We start from the raw sequence: 27,629 nt of genomic DNA, 5'->3' as shown, positions 1-27,629 counted from the left end.
CATGCGACGCATTCATCCCACCTTCCACGTGTCCCAGCTACGACGCATCGTAAACTGTTCTCATCTGGCGCTGATTTCTTCCGGCTTATAAGGAGGCGCGGCGCGCAAGCGCGCCGCTGGATTATTGTGTGTTTTTCGCCGCAGTTCTCTCGCGTTCAAGTTCATGATTTCTTTCTCACGTTACCGACCACGCTTTGTCCCCGTTTTTGCCTCTCGTCTCACGCTTAGGATTTATGATCGCACTCGGATTTCACGGCTTTGAACTTTCGCTTTCGTTTTTCGACTACGGCTCTGCCTAGTGTTTGTTTTGGCTCGTCGCCCCCGCTGACGGATTACACGGCTTCGGACTTCCGCTCTCGCCCCCCGACTACGATCCAGATTCGCCCTGCTACTGCTACACTGCCCCTTATCTCTTGCTCTGCTCGCTCAACGCCTCACAGAACCACCTGCCTCTCTGCACCTGGATCCATCTCTCCGCCTGCTCATTCTCACCTCGTGACAGATGTAGGGTAAAGACAAATCCTTAGACATACTTCAGCTTCTCCCTCACTCTGATATTTCCTTCTGTTTTCTTTTTCTCCTCCCGTCTCTCCATCACACCTTTTCCTCACCCAACACTCACATTTCCACCTTTTCTTCAAGTTCACCCATTCTGTTCCTCTGTGTGCACCTCTAGGTTTGTCATTGAGTTGTGTCAGCCCATTCAGGTGAAGCAGCTGGACATTGCCAATTTTGAGCTCTTCTCTTCGACCCCCAAAGACTTTCTAGTCTAGATCAGTGACAGGTCAGAGCACGAGAACGTCTGGTTTATTGGATGTGTGTGACATGAGATTTTTACGTCATATGTTCGGGGTATATCTGTGCCTGTAACTGTGCCTGTTAGTAGTCAGTAACTTTTCATCCTTTCACTTGTAATCATTATTTATTAACCATGCATACATTAGAGTGTGTCTGAGAGTCTAGATACAGTATAGTACAAAAACGCAAAATATATGTTAAGCAAAACTACTCCAGTATTCATTCCTTCTAGTATTTGTGCTTTTTTCTGATTATTTATCATTAAACCTTCGTGAAATTGCATACTTGATTCTGATTGGTTAGATGGTGCTGGTCAATTTTCTATTTCTATAGCAGCGGCTTTGGCAGTGGCTATGGTTTATTTTAATGCACGTGTTCTAAATTGTTATTATTGCTATAGTAACGGTGTACAGCAAATGTTCCATACAGTATAAAGAGAAACATGAGAAACTTTTATTTAGTTTTAATGGAAGGAGAGGTCTTTTAGACTAGAAAGATCTCATGATAGAAGAGGTTATGCTTCTTTGTAACATGAGTTACATCAAGACCTACTTCAGAGTGAGCGAGGAGCAATATTAAATCTTATTAAAATTGATTTGACCTTTTCAATTTTGGTTAATTCAGTAAAACAGTAACAAGACTAATGCATTTCTTTGTTCTTTTATCCATGCAGTTCTAACCTGCATTGATGTTTAATTATCATTCATTTTAAATATCCTGAGGTAATGGGTGCAAATAAGCATTCTTGTTTGTCCACAGATACCCAACCAACAAATGGGCCAAGCTTGGGACCTTTCACGCCTGGGACGAGCACACGGTCCAGAGTTTTCCACTAGATGAGCATTTATATGCCAAATATGTCAAGGTAGAGTATGTGAGACAAATTTAATATTGTCTGTGCAAAATCTGAGATGATTAGACAGCTATCAGATCAAATGTCAAAAGGTTTTATGTTCAAGATGAGTGTGAAATTTATATCCTGTTTTACTGTTATTTTCTTCTTTGTCTTTCGGCTGTTCCCTTTCAGGGGTCGCCACAGCGAATCATTTGCCTCCATCTAACCCTATCCTCTGCATCTTCTTCTCTTACTCCAACTAACTTCATGTCCTCTCTTACTGCATCCATAAATCTCCTTTTTGGTCTTCCTCTAGACCTCCTGCCTGGCAGTTCCAACCTCAGCATCCTTCTACTGATATATTCACAATCTCTCCTCTGAACATGTCCAAACCACCTCAATCTGGCCTCTCTGACTTTATCTCCAAAACATCTAACATGGGTTGCCCCACTGATCAACTCATTCATGATCCTATCCATCCTTGTCACTCCCAAAGAGAACCTCAACATCTTCAGCTCTGCTACCTCCAACTCTGCCTCCTGTCTTTTCTTCAGCGCCACTGTCTCTAAGCCGTAGAGCATCGCTGGTCTTACCACTGTCCTGTACACCTTTCCTTTTATTCTCGCTGATACTCTTTTATCGCACAACACACCTGACACTTTTCTCCACCCATTCCAACATGCCTGTACCCGCCTCTTCACCTCCTTTGAACACTCTCCGTTGCTCTGGACTGTTGACCCTAAGTACTTAAAATCCTGCACCTTCTTTACCTCTGCTCCCTGTAGCCTCACCGATCCTCCTGGGTCCCTCTCATTTACACACATGTATTCCGTCTTGCTGCGGCTAACCTTCATTCCTCTGCTTTCCAGAGCATACCTCCACCTTTCCAAATGTTCCTCCACCTGTTCCCTGCTCTCGCTACAGAGCACAATTTTATCTCCAAACATCATAGTCCATGGGGACTCCTGTCTTACCTCATCTGTCATCCTGTCCATCACCAGAGCAAACAAAAAGGGGCTTAGAGCCGCTTCATTGTCTGGCTCATCCTGTTTCACTGTTCTCAATCTGGGTAAAATAATACTGTGGAAAATAAATAAATTAGTCGTACAGTGGAACCTCGATAAAAAGCATGATTTATTCCGGAAGTGGGCTCGTGTTCCACAACACTCGTAAGCCAAATTTAATTTTCCCATAAGAAATAATGTACATAAAAAATAAATACATAAAAATAATTAATACAAAATATAAAGTAAAAATAAAACATTAACCTGCACTTTATCTTTCAAAAAAGTAAAAAATAAATCCTGGCAGATTAAAACTTTCTCCTCTCGTTTAACACACGCACATTAACAGAAAGACTGTTGTTCTATTCTAAATTATTAAAGCTTCTCCGCTTTATTTTAATGTTGCTTGCGACAGCGTAACAGCCTGTTAATTCATGCTCGTGTAATGATAAGAAGGACAAACTGGTCGATGCATGCCTGTATTTTTATTTCCTGCATTGTCAGGTTATAGTACAAACTTTCGGGTGGATCCTGCACTTAAATCCAACAACAACAACAACAAAAAAACTACTGAAGAACAAAACTCAGGCTCTATATCCTAGCTGACATCTTGCATTCGCGTTTACACACACCGGACTGCATTACTCACAAAGCATCTTCCGCACTGGACTACACTTCCGTAAACAGCGGTCATAAATCAACGTCTCCCTCCCACTACACTGTTTTATCTGAAAATTAGCAATAAAAATTGCTAATGACACTTGTGTGAGCGCAAACTAACAGAATCACTGCTGTAAAGTAAAACAAACGAACAAACAAATGACCCAGCACCTTACCTCTGAAAAGTTTTGCTACAGAGCAGAGTTTCTTCAGAGAGCAGAGTGTGTCTCTCTCGCCTTAATTTCTGTGCGCGTGTGTGTTTCTCTCTCAAGAGAGAGAAAAACCGTTGGCTCAGTTGTGATCACATGACACTCGGCGTTAAAACAAGAAGCGCATGCGTGAAACATGATACTCAGTGCTCGTAAACCAAGACAATGCTCGTTTTTTAAGTCAAAATTTACTAAAAATCTTTGCTCATCTTGCAGAACACTTGTAAACCGCGTTACTCGTAATCTGAGGTTCCACTGTATTTTTAATTTGATTAATGCATGACTTAAGGTTTTAATCCACATTTCTTTTTTCCTGCTACTCAGCATTGCTTTCTTTCTTTCTGTTTTTATTTTTTTCTCTGTCTCTCTTCTATGCTATTTATAGCATATGCTAATTATTCTTATTATCTTTTATGCTAATTATAAAGAACCAGTTTAAATTGTAAGCAAACCGTTTTCTCAACTGTGTCTCTCTTTCTCCTGTAATTCCCTGTTTTCTCCTCTGCGTCAGATGTTCACCAAGTACATTAAGGTTAGCTCACATTTTTCTCCTTAGATGTGCTTGATCGATTGGGTGAGAATATTAACGGTGCTCAGTACTACAGTGCCGTCAGAACCTCAGTGGATTATTGACTGCACCACACTTTTATGATGCCGCATTTCACATCAAATCGATGGTTGTGTGTGGAATATATTGTCCAGATGAGGTTCTGAACCTGTGCAGCTCAGTACTGTTATGTGGTGTGGATCAAATCATCAGAATCAGTAACACTTGTGTGGCATCGAGACAGTTTATGTGAATGATTTAAATTCTAATTCCTAATATTGTAACATACTTGTATGTGTACCTCCAATACACAAACCTCAAGAGAGCCACCTGCTGATTTCTTTAGAATAAAGCCTGACTAACTGTGTTTGTACTGGATGAGATGAGCTTGTGTTTAAATGTACATCAGCAGATTTGTTGTTGTTTAAGGAAAAGTTAATGTGTGTGTGCTCTTTTTAACTAACTGTAACTAACAAACTTGCTCTCACTTGCTTTATGTCATGGGATTGAGATATACAGGTGTCTGGTTCAGTTAATGTACTAAGTGGTGAATGGTGTTGATTTGTTTTTCCTCTACTCCACTGGGTTGTATTGATTATGAAAATCAGGTGATCAGCATTCATTAAAGTGGCTGAAAGAATTTCTCCAAATTTTTTCCATAATTTAATATATTAACTAACTAATTTTCCGTACCCTACGAAATAAACCAATATTATACTTATTCATAATATAAATCTGGAAAACCTATTTTTCTCTTCACATCCAGTCCTGGAGGTCCAGCACAGGTTTAATTCACCTACACCCAAGCACACCCACTGAACCTGATAATTAAATTTAATCAAATTTTATTTGTATAGCGCTTTTAGCAATTGTCATTGCCGCAAAGCAGCTTTACACGATCAAAAGAATTATTTAAGTTTGTATGAAATGTGAATTTGTATGAATCAAAATGGTCAGTTTGTCCCTGGTGAGCAAGCCGGGGGCAACAGTGGCAAGGAAAAACTCCCTGAGATGGTAGTAGGAAGAAACCTTGAGAGGAACCAGACTCAACAGGGAACCCATCCTCATCTGGGTGAAACAGAAAGCAGTAAATGATCTGCATTTATACAGTGTGTAGGGTGGCAGGCAGTTCAGCTATAATAGCTGATGGTAATTGATGTTGATATGGAGTCCAGGTAGTTATTGAAGACCCAGGTAGACTTGTAAGAAGTTCCAGTCCTGAACTATCGAACTGTCAAGTCCCCAGAGAAACAGTTGCCAACACCAGTCAAGGCCAGAACCATTTTCTAGGTAGAGAGAATCATTCCCAGACACCAGACGCATCCCAGAGAGACACACGGGGCATCCATGTGACGAGATCTTCAGCCAGAAGTGGGGCACCAGGATGGGTCAGACAGGTCCGGAGGGCAGAGGGAGTCTGGATTACTGGCAGCTCAGGAACGACATGTGTAGCTCGACAGAGTGAGAAAAAGAGTGAAAGGGGGAGACATGAGGAGAGAGGAAAGAGAAAGAGGGGGGGAAAGAGAAGAAGAGGAGAGATGGCAGTTAGGTATGGTCACAGTCACACAATGTATAATGTGAATGTATATTAACTGTAGAGTGCAAGCAGAGACTCCGGCAGGACTAACTATGACATCATAACTAAAAGGGAGAGCCAGAAGGAAACACAAACATGAGGGCTTCCTGAGATGTAAAGCAAACAATCACCTCACTGTCAGCAAACCTGAGTGATCAATGAGAGTGAGGAAGACAGCATCTAAACATACCAGTTCACCATAATACTCTACGTCCATGAGTCCCCCAGATCTGCTCCTTTACCTAAGGCTAATCTATTTATAAAAATGCTTGGCTAAATAAATAGGTTTTTAGCCTTGACTTAAACACTGAGACTGTGTCTGAGTCCCGAATACTATTTGGAAGACTATTCCATAATTTTGGGGCTTTGTAAGAAAAAGCTCTGCCCCCTGCTGTATTTTTCATAATATGCGGTACTGACAAGCAGCCTGCATCCTTTGATCGAAGTAGGCGTGGCGGTTCGTAAGACACTAGCAGTTTGCTCCGGTACGGCTCATCTTGGCTATAAATCTGCTACAGTTTTAGTTTCCTCTAATCAGGTGATTCCTCTATTCAAAACATCAACCAGGCACTCTGTTGTTGTTTTTCGTCTTTCAGCTGCTCCTGGCAAGGGGCTGCCACAGTGCTCTTGCCTTGAAAATAAAATATCTATTACTGTATGTATATTTCTTATTGTATGCAAATTTTAAGTCACATTTTGCATATTTGTGCATTTAACCTGTGCATCTATTTTTGCACAAAATGTGAATTTTTCCCCGCTGCAACTTAAGAGTTAGTTTTACAGATTAGTTTTGCAAATTATCTTCATTTGTAATCAGTTACCAATGAATGTTAAGGATGTGGTTAAAAATGGAACACAAACAAGAGGCTGGTTTCAGCATCACACTTTACCCTGTGTTGCTACTGATTCTTAGTAGCTTCAGACATAAGAAAACTACCAACAATTAACATGTTTTACTCACATCCCATTTTTATGTTTATCTTTATATCATCCCCTTTAAAAAATAACATTTTGTTGCATTGCAGACTGAAGTTTTTTTTTTAAAACTGACCAACATCCAAGTGAAAGATATAAAACCAACATGTCAGAAAAAAAAAAAAGATAAAAAGCAGAATCGTTCACTGCGATTTTGATTTGGAAAAGGATCACCCCTAAAAGTGACTTGTAATCTCAATTGATGGAAGCTAATCACCTTCTCAAGGGCACACAAAGCCATTTAAACAATAAACTATGAGTGGCAAGTCACCGTCAAATGTTGTGCACAGGCATACCAAAAAACACTTTGTCACTGCCTATAAGCACAGTGTAGTCTACTATTAAGAAGCGGAAGGTATTTGGTACAATTCAGACAGATCAAGATGTCACTCCAAACTGGATAGGAGAGCAAGGAGGAAACTAATTAGAGAGAGGCCACCAAGAGGCCTACAGCAACTCTGAAGCAGTTTCATGAATTTATGACTGAGTGCTCAATGTGAGCATGTGACAATTATATCACAAATTATGTGTATTGTGTACAAAAATAATTTTCAAGGCTTGCAAGAAAAAAGCCTTTCCTCAAGAAAGGCTACATGCAGTCACAACTGAGCTTTGCAAAAAAAAAAAAAAAAAAAAAAAAAGAGGTGGTCAGATGAGACAAATTAATTATTTAGCCACAACACCAAACAATACATATTGTGGAAACCCAATACAGCTCACCAACCAAATAACACCATACCTACAGTAAAGCATGGAGGTGGTAAAATCTTGTTATGAGGTGCTTCTCTGCAGCAGGGACTGGAGGTAATGGGGCACAATCCTTGAGTAAAATCTGCTGCCCTCTGCCAGAAACTTCTCACTGGGAAGACGGTTTACCTCCTTACATGACAATGACCCACAGCAAAAATGTTGGTCATTGGCAAAGTGGGTGAAGGAGAAAAAGATGAATGTCCTTGCATGGCCTAGTCAGAGCCCAGACTTAAACCCCACTGAAAATCTGTGGAGTGATTTGAAGACTGCAGTCAACAAAAAGTCAAAATTAGATTTAACTCAACTTGACCAGTCCTGCAAAGAAAAGTGATTAGCTTCACCTGATTGAGTTTGCAAGTCATTTTTAGGAGGCAGGCGACATATTTCTGACATATTTGTGGTTATATCTTTCACTTAGATCTTAAACATTGCACTGAGTAAAAACAGCTACATATAACAAAAACTTTGTTTTTATTTTAGGCTGCAAAGCAACACATGATATGACAGATATGACATCTGTCCCTATTTATACAATTTTGAGATCCTGGAGCATGAGACATTTTTTAATGTCCTGAAATGCTTAATGAATATTTATATTATAGCTACTTATTCTCTGTGAGTTATGCATGAGAAGATGCTCTGTCTGCTGTAAATAGGATGTGGTTACTAAAAAAAAGGATGTGGTTTGTCAAATCTCTTAATCTGTTAAACAACTTGAGCATCTCCTCTCACCAGTTATCATCAGGTCTTCTTTCTTTCATTTTTGGCAACCCTCAAGCAAAGGTATGTTCAATTTACATCTTCATCTTATTTCTGGTGTTCTCACCTTATATGCTTCTTTTCCCCCTTTTTAAAAAAAGAAAAAAATCTGTCTATATTCGTCATTGCTTTCGGTGAAACAAAATGGAATTGTCAGGGAGTTGTTTTTTTTTTATATTCTAATTTTCCACTGAAATATGATGGGCAATCAAAGATCTTAAATCATGTACATACTACATTTAAGCACTCCTTGGTGGAGACACGGAAGGGTGAAAACAATAAGAAAGACTAACCTAATTGTTTAATTTATGTGAATGCTAAAGTTATATGATCATTAGAAAGGGTATTTTAACTCAATATTTATTAATTTTTATTTAGTCTATTTTTTCATGTCTGATAGCACGTTAGAAACTTCTAAAGCCAGCAGCTCGTTCATACAGTGGAGACAAATAAGGTACTAAAATCTCAGTGAATCATTTTCAGTATGTTTGTTAAATATTTTCAATAAGGCCATTGTTTGATGAAACAGCATCAGTATTAGTATGAATCCATTTTGGGTTCTTGTACTTTGTTACTTTCCACAGTGTAGGCCGATGCTCTTCTGAAGCCAAAGGCAAAACCTGGCAGCCATTTTGGTTACCTCAAAACACACCGATGTGATTAGCTTTTAAAGCTAGACTTTATCATTTTATCTTTTAGACTGTTTAAAGAAACCCACACACACACACACACACACACACAGTCACACAGAGTTAGGGATCACAGCAGACATCAATTTAATGTAGTTCAATTTATCACAGCATAATTACAATAGAATTAATTACAGTATATCTGAGTTGTGTATTGGTACATTTTACATAATTTAATTTCAGTCCCTGTTTGTAACAGTAAATAATATAAAGTTTCTCCACATCTTTATTTTAATAACATCTCTAAATTACATTAATAGGTCATTCAGCTGTGCAGGGAACTTCTGAGACATTTGTCTCATCAACCCCTCAACTAACCAAGATTATGGCTACCGGGTATGTGAACAAACTTTAATACTATTACATGCTCAGTGATACATTTTGCATGTTTTACAACAATAAGTAACAGTTAAAGTATAACATCAGTCTGACTTAACAGTATATCTGTCCAATACATTCAACAGATTTCAAGACACATCTTGGATTGTACAAAAGAGTAAATTAATCAGTAAAGGTCCACCTGCACGATATCGTCTTCTGACAGCCAGAAAGAACCTTGATAATGATGGCTCAGTGGAAAAATGGACATTTGGAGAACGAGACAACAACATGCAAAACAAAATTTTACTGTTGGTAGGAGAAACTGGAACAGGCAAAACTACTCTGATCAATGTCATGGCAAATTATATACTCGGGGTGAAGTTTACGGATAAAGTGTGGTTTGAGATTACACAAGAGGGAGGAGGGAATCCCGTGGCAGATCAGACAAAAAGTCAAACAACAAAAATTATTGTATATGAGGTTTTTGCCCAAAACAACACGACCTGTCTTACCATTATTGATACTCCAGGTTATGGAGACACAAGGGGAAGTGAATATGACAGAAAGATTGCTGATAATCTTTACACACTTTTTCACACTTACAGTGGAGCAAAAGAAATCGATGCAGTGTGTCTGGTAGTAAAAGCATCTCAGAATCGACTCTCTGACAGACAGCAATACATCTTTGATGCAATTTTGTCTTTATTTGGTAAAGACATAGAGAACAACATTCTCATTTGTATCTCTCACTCAGATGGAATGCCTCCAGATAATGCTCTTAATGCCATAAAGAAAGCAGCGATTCCCTGCAGGAAAGATGAACAAAATGAAATTGTACACTATATATTCAACAATCGTCAAACTAATAAGAGAAGCGAAATGTACAACAGAGCTCTTCAGGAAGCTTGGGAATTAACAGATCTCAGTTTAATGCATTTCTTTGCCTCACTGAAAGAGGGGAACAGAAAAAGTTTAAGCCAGACTGAACGTGTTCTGACTGAGTCCAAACAACTTGAGTCATGTATTATGAATCTACAAAACCGTATTCAGTTTGTAGACTGCAAAGGGAAAGAACTGGCTCAGATTCAAAAAACCCTTACTCTTGGAGAAAACCAAAAAAAAATTGAAAGAAACGAAAACTTTATTTTAACAGTCACCAAATATTACAAAGAAAAGGTTCCCATTGAAAATGCTTCTTGGAAGGACAGAAATGTGACAAGTTGCTCTGTCTGTGAGGAAAACTGCCATGAGTATGGCTGCTGGTGTGCCCCCAAAGCTAAAATGTGTGAAGTCATTAAGCACGGGTACTGCACTTCATGCTCTGGTAAATGTCACTATAAGAAACATGTCAAAGAAAACAAGAAATATGTTATACTCAGTAAAGAGATGATAATGACATACGATGAGCTTAAAAAACAATTTGAATGTAACAACTTCAAAGCATCAGATATTAAGTTTTATTCGCAGGCTGTTGAAAAAGGGAAAAAGGAGATTGACAGCAATAAAAAACAGGAAAAGGAGACAAACATAGAGAAGAGAGTAAATGAAGACCTGATTAAAACCAGAAAGGAAAAAGTTAAACTGGTGGAAGAGGCGTACACCAGCATCATAAGACTTTCTGAGATTGCTTTAAAGCCAGACTCTGCTTTCATTGTTCAGGCTATTGACTTTCTGATCCCACAAGTTGAGGAAATAAAAAAAAACATTTTTGCTCGTAAACTGAGAGAGCTGAGGAACATTAAGCCTGAATCACAGGAAAGGGTTAATGCAGTAATGGAGTATGCAGGACCAGGTTTTAATCAGCAGAAAAAAATGATGTGAAAAAACTGGTGAAAAGAAAAATATCAGGAGATGAAACATGGCCATGTAACACGTAATAGAGTTTTAATTGTGAATGTATGTGAATCAAGAGCACATTTTTGTGTAATTAATGAAATGCACTGTGTTTATGCAACATTATTAGTTGAAGTTTAAAAAAAAAAAAAAAAAAAAAATTTTTTACTGAATTTAACCCTGTAAGACCCAAATATAAAAAGAAAATAAGCAAAAAATGTTTTGACCTCTCAAATATTGTTTTAGGAGGCCTCTGATGTAGAAATTAAAGATTTTTTACATTTCTTATGTTAGTAAGTTTTAAGGGAAATGTTGTAATATTGCAACGTTGGGCCTAGTTGTGAGCAGAATTTCTGTATTTGTTCTCACTTTGTCTGAAAAGGGAAAAAGAACATTTAAGCATTCATTTGCAGGGTTGTTCACTTACTTTGTCCTATAGCAGTATATATAATAAAAAATTAAACAAAAGTCTTTTTTTTATGAATAAGCATTTGTTAATTTGTTAACATTTGGTCACATTCAGTGTGGTTTAAATGAAGTCTGTTTACTTGCAATGATATTCCCTAAGACAGTTCTTTTCATCTGAGAAGCACAGGCGAACATTGCACTTGCTACACAGTGTGTTTGTGTATCTATTATTGCAGTGTCTGCAGCGTCCTCTCCTCGTCTTTACTGGGAAAAGTGCAATCATGTCTTTGCATACATCACTTGCATCAGTGTAATCCAAGACCATTTAAAAATCGCTCTCTTTATTTTGGACTGCAGCAATCACATCCTGCACACTGAATCGATGACCTTTATGTACTGGTGGCATTCTGAAACTGAAAAAGTTTGGAAAAATGTGAATAACACATATAGGTCTTATATTGTAGCAGATAAACAAAATAGATAGGGTGCTAGACCATGTGTCAAGGGTGGAGATCTAAGTATTATCCATCAAAGTATTACAATCAGCCTTACAAAACAGATGCAAGACAAACGAAACAGAACTTAAACAGGCTATTTATAACAAAACTAATGAGCCACCTTGGTTCAGGTGAGCGCTCCCATCACCTGACCAAGGTGATTCTGGGAAACGTAGTCCAAAAAAAAAACACAAAGAGTCTCTGGGCTCAAGGCGCCCTCTAGGGGACATCCTCACACACACACACCAATAACATGCAGCAGCGAAAACTTTATGCATTTTTTTAATTAAAAAATTTTTAACATTAGGCAAAAAATTCAGCCTTTAAAACCAGACAATTTAATATACATTGATGCGGGTGATAAGCTAACTATATCAGCTCACCTCTTAGAATATTTTCTCCCCTACAAGAGACCAAACTAATTTTTTTTATTGCTTTTGCAAAATCATCAACCTGTGTACTAGACCCTGTACGTACAGGTTTTCTCAAACAATTTATTCCAGAAACAACAGAACCCCTGTTGGAAATATTTAATTCTTCACTCAGCAATGGCTATGTTCTTTAATATTTTAAACTACAGTACATCGCAGTTAATAAGGTGATAATGTTATAAAGAAGTGTCTCTTTGACCTCTGTCAGTTGTCAACTATAGGCCAATATCAAACCTCATCTTTATCTCCAAGATCCTAGAAAAAAATGTAAAAGTTAGAAAATGTTGTAAAAGTTGAGATGTAAATGGTGTATTCTGTGTGTGCTAAAGTGAAGTTTGAAAATGCTTCATGGTGAGACAGAAGTGTAATCAGTTGCTCTGTCTGTGAGAAGAGCTGCCATGAGAATAACTTTTGGAGTGCCCCTAGTGTCAGGTGGTGTGAAGTCATGAAGAATAACCACTGCACTGTATGTACAGGTAAATATCATTTCACTAAACACGTGAATACGACAAGTACGACACAACAATATGACACGTCCAGAAGTAATACTATATGTTAGATGCCTCAGAAAGTTCATAGTAACATTTGAAAATGAGCTTAAAAAAGAATTTAAAAGAAGCAGTTATTCAGCATGACATATCAAGTTTGACACAACGTCCTTTAAAATTGTTACAAAGGAGTTTGAAAGCAAACAAGAAACAGAAAGAGAAAAAGATCCACAAAGTGAAGCATTTTTTTTAGTTTATTAAAATATCCCAACACAGCATCAGCTCTTTCCCATGATTCATGGATGAATGTTCCTCAGCCCTCTCAGTTTTCGAGCAAAGCCATTTTATCAGTTTCTTCAGGGTGTGGGTTTAAGAAATCGAGAGCCTGAAGAGTGAAAGCAGAAAAACTGGAAGAAAAACTGATTAAAACTGAAAAGGGAAAAGCTGATCTGGTGGAAGAAGCCCACACTACAATCGTAACACTCATTGAGAATGCTTTAAAACCAGTCTGCTTTCACTCTTTAGGCTCTCGATTTCTTAAACCCACACTCTGAAGAAACTGATAAAATGGCTTTGCTCAAAAACTGAGAGAGCTGAGGAACATTCATCCATGAATCATGGGAAAGAGCTCATGCTGTGTTGGGATATTTTAATAAACTAAAAAAAAAATGCTTTTACTAGTAAAAAGTAAAGTCAAACGATTAAATATGGCAATGTAACATGCATTAAAAGAGGAATAATAAGCATATCTAATTAAGAGCATGCAGACAGAGTTAATGTTGTAATGCAGAAGGTTTGGTATATTTTTTTGATGAGCACTGGAATTAAAAACACCAACAATAATAATAATAATAAAAATAATAATTACTTCTTAAAGAGACCCAAATCTAAGTGTTAAATAATTCCACAATGTCACATTAGAGCCACCTCAGTCCTGGGGAGTAAGATCTGGCTCACCCGACTACTGAGCCGTCTCTTTGTCTCCCCCTACTGTGTCTGCGTGTGTAATGTTTCATGTTTGATTACTAGATTACGTGCACCTGTGTCTACCTCGTGTGTGTCCCTATTTATTCCAGCCGAACCCGTAGCCCTTTGTCTGTTCACTGTTGTACAATGTCTTTTGTATCTCTCGTATTTAATCACTGTGTTTCCTTTGTATGTTTGACCCAGGACTGAGGGGAGTCTGCAGGTGGAAGATCCTTTGTTTTCTCAAAGACAAGTTCAAGTTCAAGGCTGACCGAGAGTCAGCACTGAGTCCGACACGGAGGCTGTAAATCCAGTTCGTTTGGTGTGGCCTAGTTTAACCTTCTAAGAACTGCCTGCAGACCCGGCCTGGGGAAGCCTCCCCCGCCCTGTTTCAGTTGTATCTTGGTTTTTGTTTTGTTTTGCTGGACTTTTCATTAAAAACCTCATTTATTATCTTAACCCTGCATTTGCGTTCGCCTCCTCCCTACAGTCATGACACACAATTCTGAAAAAAAAAAGGAATAAAAGTTTAAAACTCTGAGACATCCATTTATTTATTCATATTGTAGCGTTTTATCGCCGGGAAGGATGGTGGAGAGACGAGTGAGCTTCCTTGCTGCCCAATGCAAATGGCTGGGAGTAATTTATTTAGCATCTCACAATAAGTGACACAACCACACATTCAACACAAATCCACAAGACACACTTCTAACTCACACACACACACCCTGGCCGAAACCACTACCCCAAACACCTTTCCTCGACAGGGTGAACACCTAACAACCCCTCCCGCAAAGCATGATGGTTACTAGTCCCAAAACCCCGCCCACGCCACACTGCCCCCACCCGAGCTGTGACCGTCCCCGGTCACGATGGCGAACTCAGTCCTGAAAGCGTGACGGTGGTCGGCGCTGGCGTTGTGAACGCCGGGGTCTTTTTGCGGGGGAAGGAGGGCCGCTACCCTCTCCCTGATGCGGACCGGCCTCCACAGAGTTCGAGGTCCCGCTGGCGTTGGGCTGGTAGGGCGCGAGGCGATCCTGGTGGAGCACGACCACTCGCGACCGCCCCGTCAACCTCACCCGGTAGACTACCTCAGAGAGCTGGGCGATTACAGTACAGGGGCCCACCCAGTGAGACATGAGCTTAGGCGAGAGCCCCCTTTTCCTTCCGGGGGAATACACCCAAACCTGCTCCCCAGCGGCAAAGTCTCGCCCTCGGCTGTGAGTGTCATACACCCGGCGCTGTTTAACACTGGCCTCCGCCAAGTGTCTACGCGCCAACTCATGGACACGGAACAGTTTGTCTTTTAATGAACAAAAATAATCCAGCCCAGGCTTCATGGGTAAATCAGACTGGGGAGGTGGCCCGAACACAAGGTCCACAGGCGTGTGCAACTCGCGCCCGAACATCAGCGCAGCTGGCGTCAGCTGAGAGGACTCCTGCACGGCTGTGCGATATGCCCACAGCACGAGAGGCAAATGTTCGTCCCAATCCTTCTGCCGGTCGCTGGTCAGCACGACGAGTTGGGTGGTGAGCGTCCGATTGAACCGCTCCACGAGGCCATCACTTTGTGGATGAAGAGGCGTGGTGCGGGTCTTTTTCACCCCGAGGCGCTCACACACCGCCGCAAACACCTCCGCCTCGAAGTTACGCCCCTGATCGCTGTGTAACTGCTCCGGGGCGCCAAATCGGCTAAACACCTCATCCACCAGCACTCGGGCGGTGGTGGAAGCGCTCTGGTCCGGCACAGCAAATGCCTCCGGCCACTTGGTGAAGTAGTCCATGGCCACTAGCACATACCGGTTCCCGCGATCGGAAATGGGAAACGGCCCGAGAATGCCCACGCCGATACGCTCCATAGGTGCCCCCACCCAAAAGTCTTGCAGGGGTGCTCGCGAGCGCTGGGTAGGGCCCTTCTTAGCCGTGCAGACGTCGCACCTGTGAACAAAGAGTTCACTATCCGTGTGGCAGCCCGGCCAGTAGAAACGAGCGCGCAACCGCCGCAGCGTTTTAGTGACTCCAAAGTGTCCCGCGCCCGCGTGCCCATGGACCATCCCTAACACACGTGCCCGCAGAGTCCGCGGCACCAGCAGCTGAAAAGATTCGCCAACGCCGCACGGCCGTTCCCAGTGCCGGTAGAGTAAGCCCCCCCGCAACGCGAGTCGATTAAACTAAGAATGGAGGGCTTTTTCCTCTTGTCCCAGGTGAGCAACCGCGGCATAATCTGGTCTCTGGCCCGCGTTAACCCAACCTAGTACCCGCTGCAGCGCCGGATCCTTCTCCTGCTCGGCAATGAGCTGATCACAGTCCATCTGTGGCACAGGCGGAACGACTACAGGTGATGATCTAGGCGACGCAGTAACTCGGCTGCACGCCAGCTCGGTCGGCTGATTACCGACGGGAGCTCCGGAGGACTGCGCAGGGAGGATGTTCTCATTCACGGGGGTCGGAGAGTGTTCTATGTCGCGACCACCCACGCGCTCTTCAACCCGCTCGCAGTGCCGACAACGCTCTTTGCTACACGGCCGGCGGGATAAAGCATCGGCGTTAGCATGCAGTTTTCCCGCTCGGTGCTGAATGGTAAAATTATAATCCTGCAACCGCTCGAGCCAGCGCGCTAACTGCCCCTCAGGCTCTTTAAAGCTAAGCAGCCACACCAACGAAGCGTGATCGGTCCGCAGCGAGAAGGATTGCCCATATAAATACGGCCTAAAATGTTTAAGGGCCGCGACGACCGCTAACAGCTCGCGCCGCATGACGCAGTAATTTTTCTCCGGTCCGGACAACGCGCGGCTGAAGTAGGCGATAGCACGCTCTTTACCCTCGGAAACCTGAGACAGAACAGCCCCTAGCCCTACATCGCTTGCGTCCGTGTCGAGGATAAACGTACGAGACGCGTCAGGATATCCGAGAACGGGCGACGTGACCAGAGCTTCCCGTAACCGAGTGAAAGCGCGCGCGTGCACCCCGTCCCAGCGAAACGGCTGATTCTTCTTCGTGAGCCCGTGCAGCGGACTAGCGATCGTGGCAAAATCCTTTACGAACCGACGATAGTACGAGGCTAACCCGAGGAAGGTGCGTAGCTGCGACACGTTTAACGGTTCAGGCCAATTCTGTACCGCGGCAATTTTGGCTGGATCGTTGGCAATCCCTTGAGCGCTAATCACGTGTCCCAGAAACACGGTCTCTTGCCGCAACATCTGGCACTTTTTCGGGTTGAGCCGCAAATTCGCCCGCCGTATAGCCAAAAATACCTCCCGTAGATTAGCTAGCGCGACCTCAAACTCTTTGCCGTGCACCAGTAAATCGTCCAGGTAGACGACACAACGATTGCGCGGAATCTCGGCCAACACTTTCTCCATCAACCGTTCGAACGTAGCTGGAGCGTTACATAGGCCGAACGGCATGCGCCGGAATTGCCATAGCCCTTGCCCGATCGAGAACGCGGTTTTAGGTCGCGCTTCCGGGGCGAGCTCTACTTGCAGATCTAACGAGCTAAACCACGCCGAGCCCGCAACGTGTTCCAGCGCATCATCTATTCGCGGCAACGGATAAGAATCTTTGCGCGTTACCTCGTTCAACCGCCGGTAGTCGACACAAAACCGCCACGATTCGTCCTTTTTACGCACCAACACAACCGGTGAAGACCACGGTCCGGACGCTGGCTCTATGGCGCCCGAGTCGGCCATCTCAAAGTTACCACGTAACGTTCCATCAGCGAGATTCAGTACCGCACCCCACCTTTCTAAAATGTCCAACCCCAAGATACAATCGTCCTCAATGTCTGCCACAAAGAATGGATGAGAAAGACTGATTGCACCTACTTGTATTCGCACAGTGCGACAGGCCCGTATCTCCAAATAGCTCCCCGACACGGTGCGAATAGTCAAGGCTGGGGCCGGCAGCATACAACCGCGCTCGCCCTGTTTAAATACTCCACAGCGCAGCAGCGAAACTGTAGAGCCGGTGTCCACGAGTGCCCGTAGCGAAACGTTGTCCAGGCCACAGTTCACGTAGACGAACGCGCGATTTCCTACACATCCTGACCGGAAGTTGGGCCCGGCAGTTGGGGAAACAGAGACCGCTGTGGGAGGCGGCTTCCCCGCAGCTAGTTGTAACGGCGGCTGGGGTACGCTGTCCTCAGGCCGGGGAACGTTGCCGCGGTGGTCCGGCGGTCCTTGTCGTCCCGGAATCCCGGATGCTGAGTCGAGTCCTAGCCGCGACGGGTAGCCCTGTCCCCGCCTAGATTCACCTACCAAGCGGCCCCGAGCCACGGGAAAACGCTCGGCTCTTTCGCCGCGGTGTTCTGCCAGGATGGGCTCGGCACGCTCGGCTTCGCGCAGCGCCTCAGACAGGGAAGCCGGTGCCGCTAACCGGATGTGCTCGCGCAGCCGCGCCGACTGAATTCCCCGCAGGAACGCACGGCGAGCTAGCTCTTCCTGCTGGACGGGCCCGAATTCCGGGTAGCCCCGGCATGCGAGAGATCTTAAATCCATGGCGAACGCCCCCAGTGGCTCGGAGGCGCTCCGCTCGCGGGTCGCTAGCTCTTCGCACGCGGCCTCCTGGCGGTCACTCGCGCCGAACCGGAAGTGGAGCGACTCCCGCAGCTTCGCCCAGTCCTTCCTCTCCTCCGCCCGGAGGTCTTCCAACGACCGGAGCGCCTCGCCCTCCAGCGAGAGGGCCACCCGGACGGCTGTTTCCGCCGGGGACCAGCCCGCAAAGTCGGCGGCTAGCTCCACCTGGGCGATGAACGCGTGGGGCGTGACAGCGCCATTGTAGGACGGCAGGTGCAGCTGCAGGTCGCTTCGCCGGCTGACGGCGCACGGAGCTGTAGCTTGCTCCGGGGCGCGCTCTAACCCGTTACTCTCCATCCCACTTCTGACACCACTGTAGCGTTTTATCGCCGGGAAGGATGGTGGAGAGACGAGTGAGCTTCCTTGCTGCCCAATGCAAACGGCTGGGAGTAATTTATTTACATCTCACAATAAGTCACACAACCACACATTCAACACAAATCGACAAGACACACTTCTAACTCACACACACACACCCTGGCCGAAACCACTACCCCAAACACCTTTCCTTGACAGGGTGAACACCTAACAACCCCTCCCGCAAAGCATGATGGTTACTAGTCCCAAAACCCCGCCCACGCCACAATATATTCTTTATTATTATTATTAGTAGTAGTAGTAGTAGTAATCCATTTTCATTAATTGCTAGAGTTCTTGTTAAGCATTTAACACGCAAAAAGCTTCAGAGCAGGACAACATTGCTGTTACCCAAAGAGACAAAAAAAAAAAAAAAAGCTCCACTGGACACCCTTAATTGTCCCCAAATCCATGACTCACTGAACTACTGGACATCATAGGGTTTTTAAACCTAACCAAACACTGTAATAGATACATCAGTCTTTAACGAGCAGGGCTTTTAATGCTTTTTAAAGGCAAAAATCAAACAAACAAAATCACTGTCAAAGACATTGACTTGGAGGCACTGGGGGAGCAGATATGGATATAAAGAAATGCTGAGAATCTGTACAAACAGGAGGTGATCTGATATAGTAGCTTATCACCTGCATCATTGTTTATTAAATTGTCTACATTTTTTGCCTAATATTTACCAAAAAAATTTTAATAAAAAAATTAATGAAGTTTTTGCAGCTGCATGTTATTAGTGTGTGTGTTTCTGTGGTGGTCGTATTCCTGGTTCTTTTAGTAATTAATGAAAATTAATGCAGTGTGTTGGGTAATGAAGGCATCAAATGTAATAAAAAATCAACTCAAATTTTGGTTTTATTTTTGTCATAAATAAATTTTGTTCATCATAGTGGGTCTTAGTATTTGTCAAATACAATCTCAGCTGAACAACATATTTCTTTTTCCACTGTGCCTTTATTTATTCAACAAGCAAATAAAAAATAATATAGGATTTTACCATAGTCCAATACTAAGGACCCCTTTACTGCTTCCACAGGATTTAGATCCTTGCAGGTGTGCAGACCTCTATATAAGCAGAAGTTTTGACAATTTGCTGATCTGGAACATTCAAGTGTGTTTAACACAATGCCAAAAGAAAAAGACATAAGTAATGCTAAAGGTGGATCTACGTACAAGCTACTCAATCATGGGGGTATTTTCACTCATGATTGTTTTCTTTTTTGCTTCATGGCATGGTGAAGTTATATGTTGTTGTTTGTCTGGGATTGTATTTGCCTAATACTAAGACCCGCTATGATAAGATTATTTTTTTACACACACACACACACACACACACACACACACACACACACACACACACATGGGACTGTATAAGAGAGCTTTGCAGTCAGACAATAGACCATTTAATTTATTTCTTTGCCTCACTGAAAGAACAATATGAAAAACATTTAGAGAAGAGTGACAGTTTCTTGACTGAGTCTGAATGAATGAAACTTTCTTTAATGCTTTGTGTAACTGCCTTATACTGGCTAATTTTACCAAGCTATCGTAAGCTTGTATTCTAAGCCTTTACTAATTAAATAAGCAGCATTATAAAATAAGCAGTCTGGTTAATTCCTCGTCCTGGCAAACTATTGAAAGGTATTTGACTAAATTGATGATTTCTATTGGATATCTATCTTCATTCTTCATTATTCTCCACAATATACCATTTTAACCAACTGATCTCCATATAAGCCATTTCAATATTTTTTGTCATCAGTAATAGGAAATTTTGAAGTTTTTCTGTGTCTGTGTATACTGTGCAACTGCCAACTGTAGCATGTTGTTGTCCCACAATTGTTTAATTAACTGTTTCGTTCTTAACTTTTACAGAATCTAAATTATTACATTTTTATTACTTTTAGGGGAAAAAAACATATTGTAGGATGACCAGCAAATTGACAGGGCATGAGGTACTGTATATTTATCACTTTGTTTGCTGTTTATCTATATAACTGCTTGTTAAGTTCCATAACATACTGTACTGTATACTCAGATGGCAGGAAAAAGTAATTGAATATGCAATAAAGCATATAGAACATAATGCACAAATCAAGGTAAAAGAATTGTATTTGTGTGTACATTGCCCTAAATCTATTGTTGTGGGAGACCCACAAGCACCCTGTAGCATACATGGATTTGTAATAAATTAAAAACAGGAGAGTTCAAACAAACCAAATGCCCAAACCCGTGACTTAAACATGTCAGCAACATCTTCTCATTTTAGGCATTATTAAATATTAGAACATTAGCTAACAATTCATTTTGGGGAACATTTAGGCATTTCTGTAAAGTTTCTATGTTTGTGAAAGTGGTGCAAAAAAAAAACAAAAAAACACAGACATCAGCAAATATTAAGCATTACGCTGCCTCTGCCGGCTTGCCTTCGTCCCATAGTGAATTTTGGTGCCATCTCTTCACCATGTAATACACACACAGACACCCACATGATCTAAAAGACAATGTGATTCAACAGACTAGGACATATTTCTCAATAGTTCCATGGTCTAATGATGCTAACATGCACAATTTAGGCGTTATTTAGACTTGGGTCAGCATGGGCACCTTGACCAGTCTGAGGGTATGCAGCCCCATATGCAACACACTGTTTGTTCTAACACGTTTCTATTATAACCAGCATTAACGTTTTCACATCATATTTAGCAGATGCCCTTATCCATAATGACTTACAATTTTTTTTTTTTTATCTCATTTTACATCTAAGCAGTTGAGGGTTAGGGGCCTTGCTTAATATGGGAATATGGGAATTATATTTTCATTGCAAAGTTACACACATGACTATTAGGTAAGTAAACGGTTGCAAGTTCATAGTGTACTATCCATCCATCCATCCCATATTTTTGCTTCTTTAGAACACCACAGTGAATGGCAGAAGTCTTCTGACTTCAATATTAAAATCTCCAGATCCTGAGGCATCAATTCATCAAAGCTCAAGGGTGACCAGGTCACTCAGCAGTAGTCACATGTAACAGCTCAGTCAGAGATAACTGCTGCTTGTAATGGCCATTTTTTCAGTGATTTAAATAACAACCACCTTTCTCATTCTAAATATTAATTGTTTTCTGTCTAGTACTAGGCTCTAAACCTGATGTTCTCATGAGCTGAAAGCCATAAGAATATAAGAATATTACATATGTAGATGTCTGCTTCCATTTCAAGGAATCTTACTTTTCAACTTTGTAAGGACTTTAGAGCACTGCTGTGAATAAACTGTCAATAAACTGTTTATGGACCCGTCTATAAAACTGTAATCTTACTTACAGTTCATATACCTAACTTTTTTTGATGTTGCAACCTGAATCTGCAACCTGGTTTTCAGCACATACTGGTCACGTGATGATTATCGACTATGTTAAACTTCCAGTGGGCTTGACGGGAAATTCAGAGTGGCATGTTTTTAACTCAATATGTCATTTTGGTACGAATAAGGGTCCATGCATCCACTGCAGAGGCAGCTGGAGAATGTGACTTAGCTTGTATTTAACTCAGCACTGTTACAGAGGCAGCTGGAGAATGTGACTGAGCTTGTATTTAACCCGGCACTGCAAGTGAGACAGTTACAGCGAGAGGTATTGACCCAGTCCCATTAACATGCGTTAACGTGTGCATGTGTTTATCATAAGCTATATTTTATTTTGGTGGGTAAAACATTACTGAGTGAACACTGCTCATTGTCCCAGCTACCTGTAGCTGAATGTGATCCTCGACTTGCATCTTCATCTTCATCTGTTGAACATTACTGGTGCAAGTCAGCTGGAAATCTCTAAAGAAAACCTGACACATTCATACCAAACTCCTACAGTTACTGGTGCACTAAAAGGTAAGCCTTAAGACTTATACAGATTTATTGAAATGTGTACAGTTTTATATCAGATTGCTTTTATTTAGTTTTAATTGCTCAGGAAAAAATATATTTTATTATATAGCGAGCATTAATCTCATCCTGCCAAGCTTTGACAGTAAAACTGCAGCTTCAAAAGAAAACAGTCAGAACGTAGCAAGAACAGGACATGTCTAAAGTTAGGATAAAACAACAACAATTAGCAAACAAAATGTATTGAAACTACAATAAGTTAAATAAAATAATTAAAGGAGGTAAAATGGTACACAAGCAGTGTCAGTTATATTAATCTCTGTGTTTACCAGAATTCAGCAATAAGAAATTAAAAAAGTCATTTTTAAAAGATTTTAAAATCTGTGCCGGTTTTCATGTTCGGGGGGTTTCCTCTGGGGACTACGGATTCCTCCCACATTCCAAAGAATGCTAGGCTAATTGGCGTTAACAAATTCCAAGTAGTGTGTGGGTAAGAATCTGCATTTGTGTGTCCTGCAATGGATTGGTACCCCATCCAGGGGTATGCTGCCTACACTCAAAAAAATAACTTGTTGAATGAACGTAATTAAATTATGGAAAGAATTTCCACCTGATTTAATGGCTTTCTTTCAGCATTAAGCAATTTTGTTGGCCCAACTTAATGTTCTTAGGTTCAGTCAAATTAATTTTATTAGGTTCATTTAACTTATTTACTACAGCTGTGTCCAACATAATTTAATACTGTTAACATAAATGAATAGCGTTGGTACAACACATTTTTCAGTTGTAAATTAAGTTGATCTAACTCAAGTAAATTTAAATTTCAAGCCCTGGTCAACAGAATTCTGTGAAGGAAGGAAGCACAAGACAAATGGGATAAAACGGAGATTTTTATTTTACACCAGCAGCAACTTACAAATGAAGTCTCAATTTGAAAAGATGTACAAAACATAAAACACCACAAATAAGTATTAATCATAGAAAAAAAATTTAACACCAACAGAAAGTTTTGTACTTAACTGTCCGTTATGACTTTTAAATATGACCGTTAGAGACGGTTGGTCAGGAAACTCCTGAAGTCAGATGCAGACAGGACACTTTCACTCACAAACTCCTGTGAAAAAATACAGAGATAGATTCAATTAAAATTCATGATACTTAATTTATCAAATGAACAATATTTATACTTTCTTCCTCTCGCTTCACAACTCATGAGAACAGACCGAAACCAGAACCGAACCGTAGATTAAGCACGCGCATATAACCGTCGGTATTTTAAGTGTGATTAAAAATACGATTAAAAATAAGAAATAGCTTAAACCAAAATAACGTGACTAAACGTCGCTAAACAGCAGGTGACATTTATGTTCAGTATTTGGTTTTTATTTAGAAAGACGGGAATTAATTCCTGCTTACCTTTTCCACACGCCCGCCAAACGTTTGTCTTCTCAACACGCTGTGTTCTCTTCTCGCGATGTCTTCTCGCGATATTTGTTGTTTTGCTATTTCCGGTTTTCATAGTGACAAGATCTATTTGGTTTATCTCAACATGATTAAAGCTAATACATGTTAAGTTGTTGAATTTCATGTAAATACAACATAATTTATTCATGTTCATCTTGGAAACATGAAATTATTATGTACAAATCACATATTACATTTTAGTACATGTAACAGGTAGCCATGTTCATTTTTTTGAGTGTACTGGCTTAAGACCATTGGATAGACTCCAAACCTCCCTTGACCCTGAAAATGATAAGCATTTTTTAGAGAATTATTGAGATGAGTGAGGTGAGTGTTTATGATACTGAAAAACACACAGACACAGACACACAAAGCTCCCCATTTCAGAGAACTTACAGGTTGGTTGTTAGTAAATGACACTTAATTCAAACATATTCAGTTATTTAAATAAATTCAGTTAAATATAGGTATGAAATTAAGTGTTAAAGAAAAGATGTATAGCAAGATAATGGTACTAAGGAAAAAACATCCTGAGATGAGCATGAAAAAGAAGCCTTGAGAGGAACGAGAAACGAAAGGAAGCCTGTCCTCATCTGGGTGGGAATATCAGTGTAATTTTATAAGCTGGATAAAGTTAAAGAGGCCCTGCAGGAAAACTCAGTTATGCCAAAAATGTAAATGTAAAATGTGAAGTCATTTACTGTACTTCTAAAGTAAAACACACTCCCTTAGGCAGCAGGGCTCTTTTTTAAAGTGACCCAAACCCTTTTCTGCTTGTAATGTAAAAAAAAAAAAAGATAAAAACCTTCAGAACTTTTTTAACCTTTAATGTGACCTTTAACTTATATTAATTTCACTTGATTAAAAACAAACTGAAATATTGTTGGGGCATGAGGAGTAAAAATGAAACATTTAATAATGTGGTTGCATAAGTGTGTAAACTCTCTTATAATTGGGGATGTGGCTATGTTTACAATTAGCCATACACCTATTGTAACGCATGTTAAATATGCGTTATTTGCCATCACACTTGCCATTATTTAAAGTACCTTTGATTAACCCCAGATAAATTGCAGCTATTCTAGTAGGTTTTTCCTGACACTTTCTTAGTTGCAACTTACAGCAAAAGCCATGGTCCACAGAGAGCTTACAAAGCATCAGAGGGATCTCATTGTTAAAAGGAATCAGTCAGGAGAAGGATACAAAAACTTTCTAAGGCGTTAAAAATATGGCAAAGCAATGATGTTACCAAGAACTGGACATCTCTCAAAAATTAATAAAAATGTGAAAGGAAAACTGGTTGGGAGGCCTCCAAAAAGGCTACAGCAACACTGAAGCTTCAGGGGCAGGAATTTCTAGCACATACTGGCTGTGTAGTACATGTGACCACGATCTCTCATATTCTTCATATGTCTGGGCTATGGAGAAGGGGGTGAAAAAAAAACATTCAAGCCTAGCTTTTAAAATACATTTGAAATCTCCCAAAGACATGTGGGAAAATGTGATATGGTCTGATGAAACCAAGGTTGAACGTTTTGGCCATAATTCCAATACATATGTTTGGTGCAAAAAGAACACTGCACATCAAAAGAACACCATACTGAGAGTAAGGCATAGTGGTGGCAGCATCATGCTTTAAGACGTGTAAGTAAAGGTGAAGAAAATTATGGACTGTTTCAAATACCAATCATTGTTTGTACAAAACCTACAAGCTTTTGCTAGAAAGCTGAACATCAAGACAAACTTCATATTTCAGCATGACAACAACCGAAAGCCCCTATCCAAATTAACAGAAGAATATACAGAAATCACCAAAAATCACCAGAAGAAGATTAAGTTTTGGAAAGGCCCAATTAGACCGGATTTGCGTTTTTGAAAAGAAAAGGCTAGTAAAGGCTCCTAAAAAGACTAAGCGCTGTAATAAAATCTAAAGGTGATTCAACATAGTGATAGTTTAAGGTTGTGCATATTTATGCAACACATTATTTCAGTTTTTTTTTTTTACTTTTATACTGACAGTTTTTACAAGTAAATCCAGAAAATATTAACCTCAAAACTTCTCACCGTAAATAAATGATGGATGATTATAAATAGTTTAGTTATGAGATAAACTGTTAAACTCAACACAAGACAAATTGAGAATGACCCAAAATAGAACAAAATGTCATAATGGAAGTTGATTAAGTTGTCTGTAATATAGCTAAACCTAATTAATATCATGAGCAATCTATACGGTTTTCCCAACTATAGGTATTCATAATGTTTATAATGTAACAAAAATAAAACATATTCATAATTGATGTTTATTTGACCTCACAGGACTCTGTTTACTGGAATCTTCAGTTTCATGTGCTATCATGGCTACTCGGTGAGTAACAGCTGCCAAATTTTTATGTGCTTGGATATTTATTTTGTATTTATATTATTTGATTTAGGAGTATATATACAAAGGAGGGTTTTATAGTTTGAGGAAATAAATAATTATTACATTATTCCAATGTATGAAAGCGAAAAAAAGATCTTTGTTTAATACATGCAGTATTTGACATAATATTACATTTAATATTTGTGAATGTCTTATTAATTTACCAGATTCCAAGAGGCATCATTGACTATAACTGATTTAATCCAGAAGAGTCACTTAATCTGTGAAGGTCCACCTGCACAATATCGTCTCGTCACAAATAGAAAGAATCTTGAACGAGATGGATCAGTAAGAAAATGGACATTTGGACAGAGAGACAGGCAAACCAAAATAATAATGATGGTAGGAGAAACTGGAACAGGCAAAACTACTCTGATCAATGCCATGGTAAATTATATGCTTGGGGTGAAGTTTACAGATGAAGTGTGGTTTGAGATTACAGAAGAAGAAGAAGATAATCCCATCTCAGATCAGTCAAAAAGTAAAACAACCAATATTACTGTGTATGAGGTCCATGAAAACCAATTCTCTCTTACCATCATTGACACTCCAGGTTATGGAGACACCAGGGGAAGAGAATATGACAGGCAGATTGCTGAGAATCTGAACAAACTGTTTCATAGTGAAAATGGAGTGAAAGAAATTGATGTGGTATGTTTGGTTGCATCTAAGTATTTGAGTAATGGAGTTTTGTCCTTATTTGGTAAAGACCTAGAAAACAACATTATCATTATGGTCACTCATTCAGATGGAATAACTCCAGAAGATGCTCTCAGTGCAATCAAGAAAGCAGGGATACCCTCCAGGAAAAATCAACCAGAGTATTTCTTATTCAACAATCGTCAAACTGTGAAAAGGAGCCCAAAATATAACACCAGTCTCCAGACAGCCTGGGAACAAACAGAGTGCAGTTTAAAAAATTTCTTTGCCTCACTAAAAGAACAGAACCGAAAAAGCTTAAAGCAGACTAAGAGGGTTCTGACTGAGTCCAGACATCTTGAAACCTGTGTTTCTAATCTTCAAAACCATATTGAGGTTGTGAAGGGTAAAGCTAAAGAACTGGCTCAGACTCAGAAAGCTCTTGAGGAAAACAAGAAAAAGATTAAAAGAAATGAAAACCTCTCTTTTACGGTAACCAAATATTGCAAAGATTACAAAGCACCTATTAGAAAATTTT

The 27,629-nt window shown here is 40.6% G+C and overlaps 2 protein-coding genes across 2 annotated transcripts; both read left to right on the top strand.

The window, feature by feature from the left end:
* The first annotated feature begins 9,127 nt into the window (after positions 1–9,127).
* On the top strand, positions 9,128–11,037 carry LOC128513734 (uncharacterized). The gene is made up of 2 exons (XM_053487319.1): positions 9,128–9,138; positions 9,267–11,037. Exons 1-2 carry the CDS (start codon positions 9,128–9,130, stop codon positions 10,942–10,944), a joined length of 1,689 nt encoding a protein of 562 aa, XP_053343294.1. The 3' UTR covers positions 10,945–11,037.
* Positions 11,038–22,508: 11,471 nt separating this feature from the next.
* LOC128520112 (uncharacterized) lies at positions 22,509–27,558 on the top strand. The gene is made up of 4 exons (XM_053494161.1): positions 22,509–22,569; positions 26,347–26,395; positions 26,620–27,497; positions 27,548–27,558. The coding sequence occupies exons 2-4, from the start codon at positions 26,385–26,387 to the stop codon at positions 27,556–27,558; spliced, it is 900 nt and encodes a 299-aa protein (XP_053350136.1). The 5' UTR covers positions 22,509–22,569; positions 26,347–26,384.
* The last annotated feature ends 71 nt before the right edge of the window (positions 27,559–27,629 follow it).

The sequence above is a fragment of the Clarias gariepinus genome, chromosome 1 (assembly GCF_024256425.1).
Source record: "Clarias gariepinus isolate MV-2021 ecotype Netherlands chromosome 1, CGAR_prim_01v2, whole genome shotgun sequence".
NCBI classification, from domain to species: Eukaryota; Metazoa; Chordata; class Actinopteri; order Siluriformes; family Clariidae; genus Clarias; species Clarias gariepinus.
Note: the sequence above shows the minus strand (reverse complement) of the source record. Positions and strands in the feature narration are given on the sequence as shown.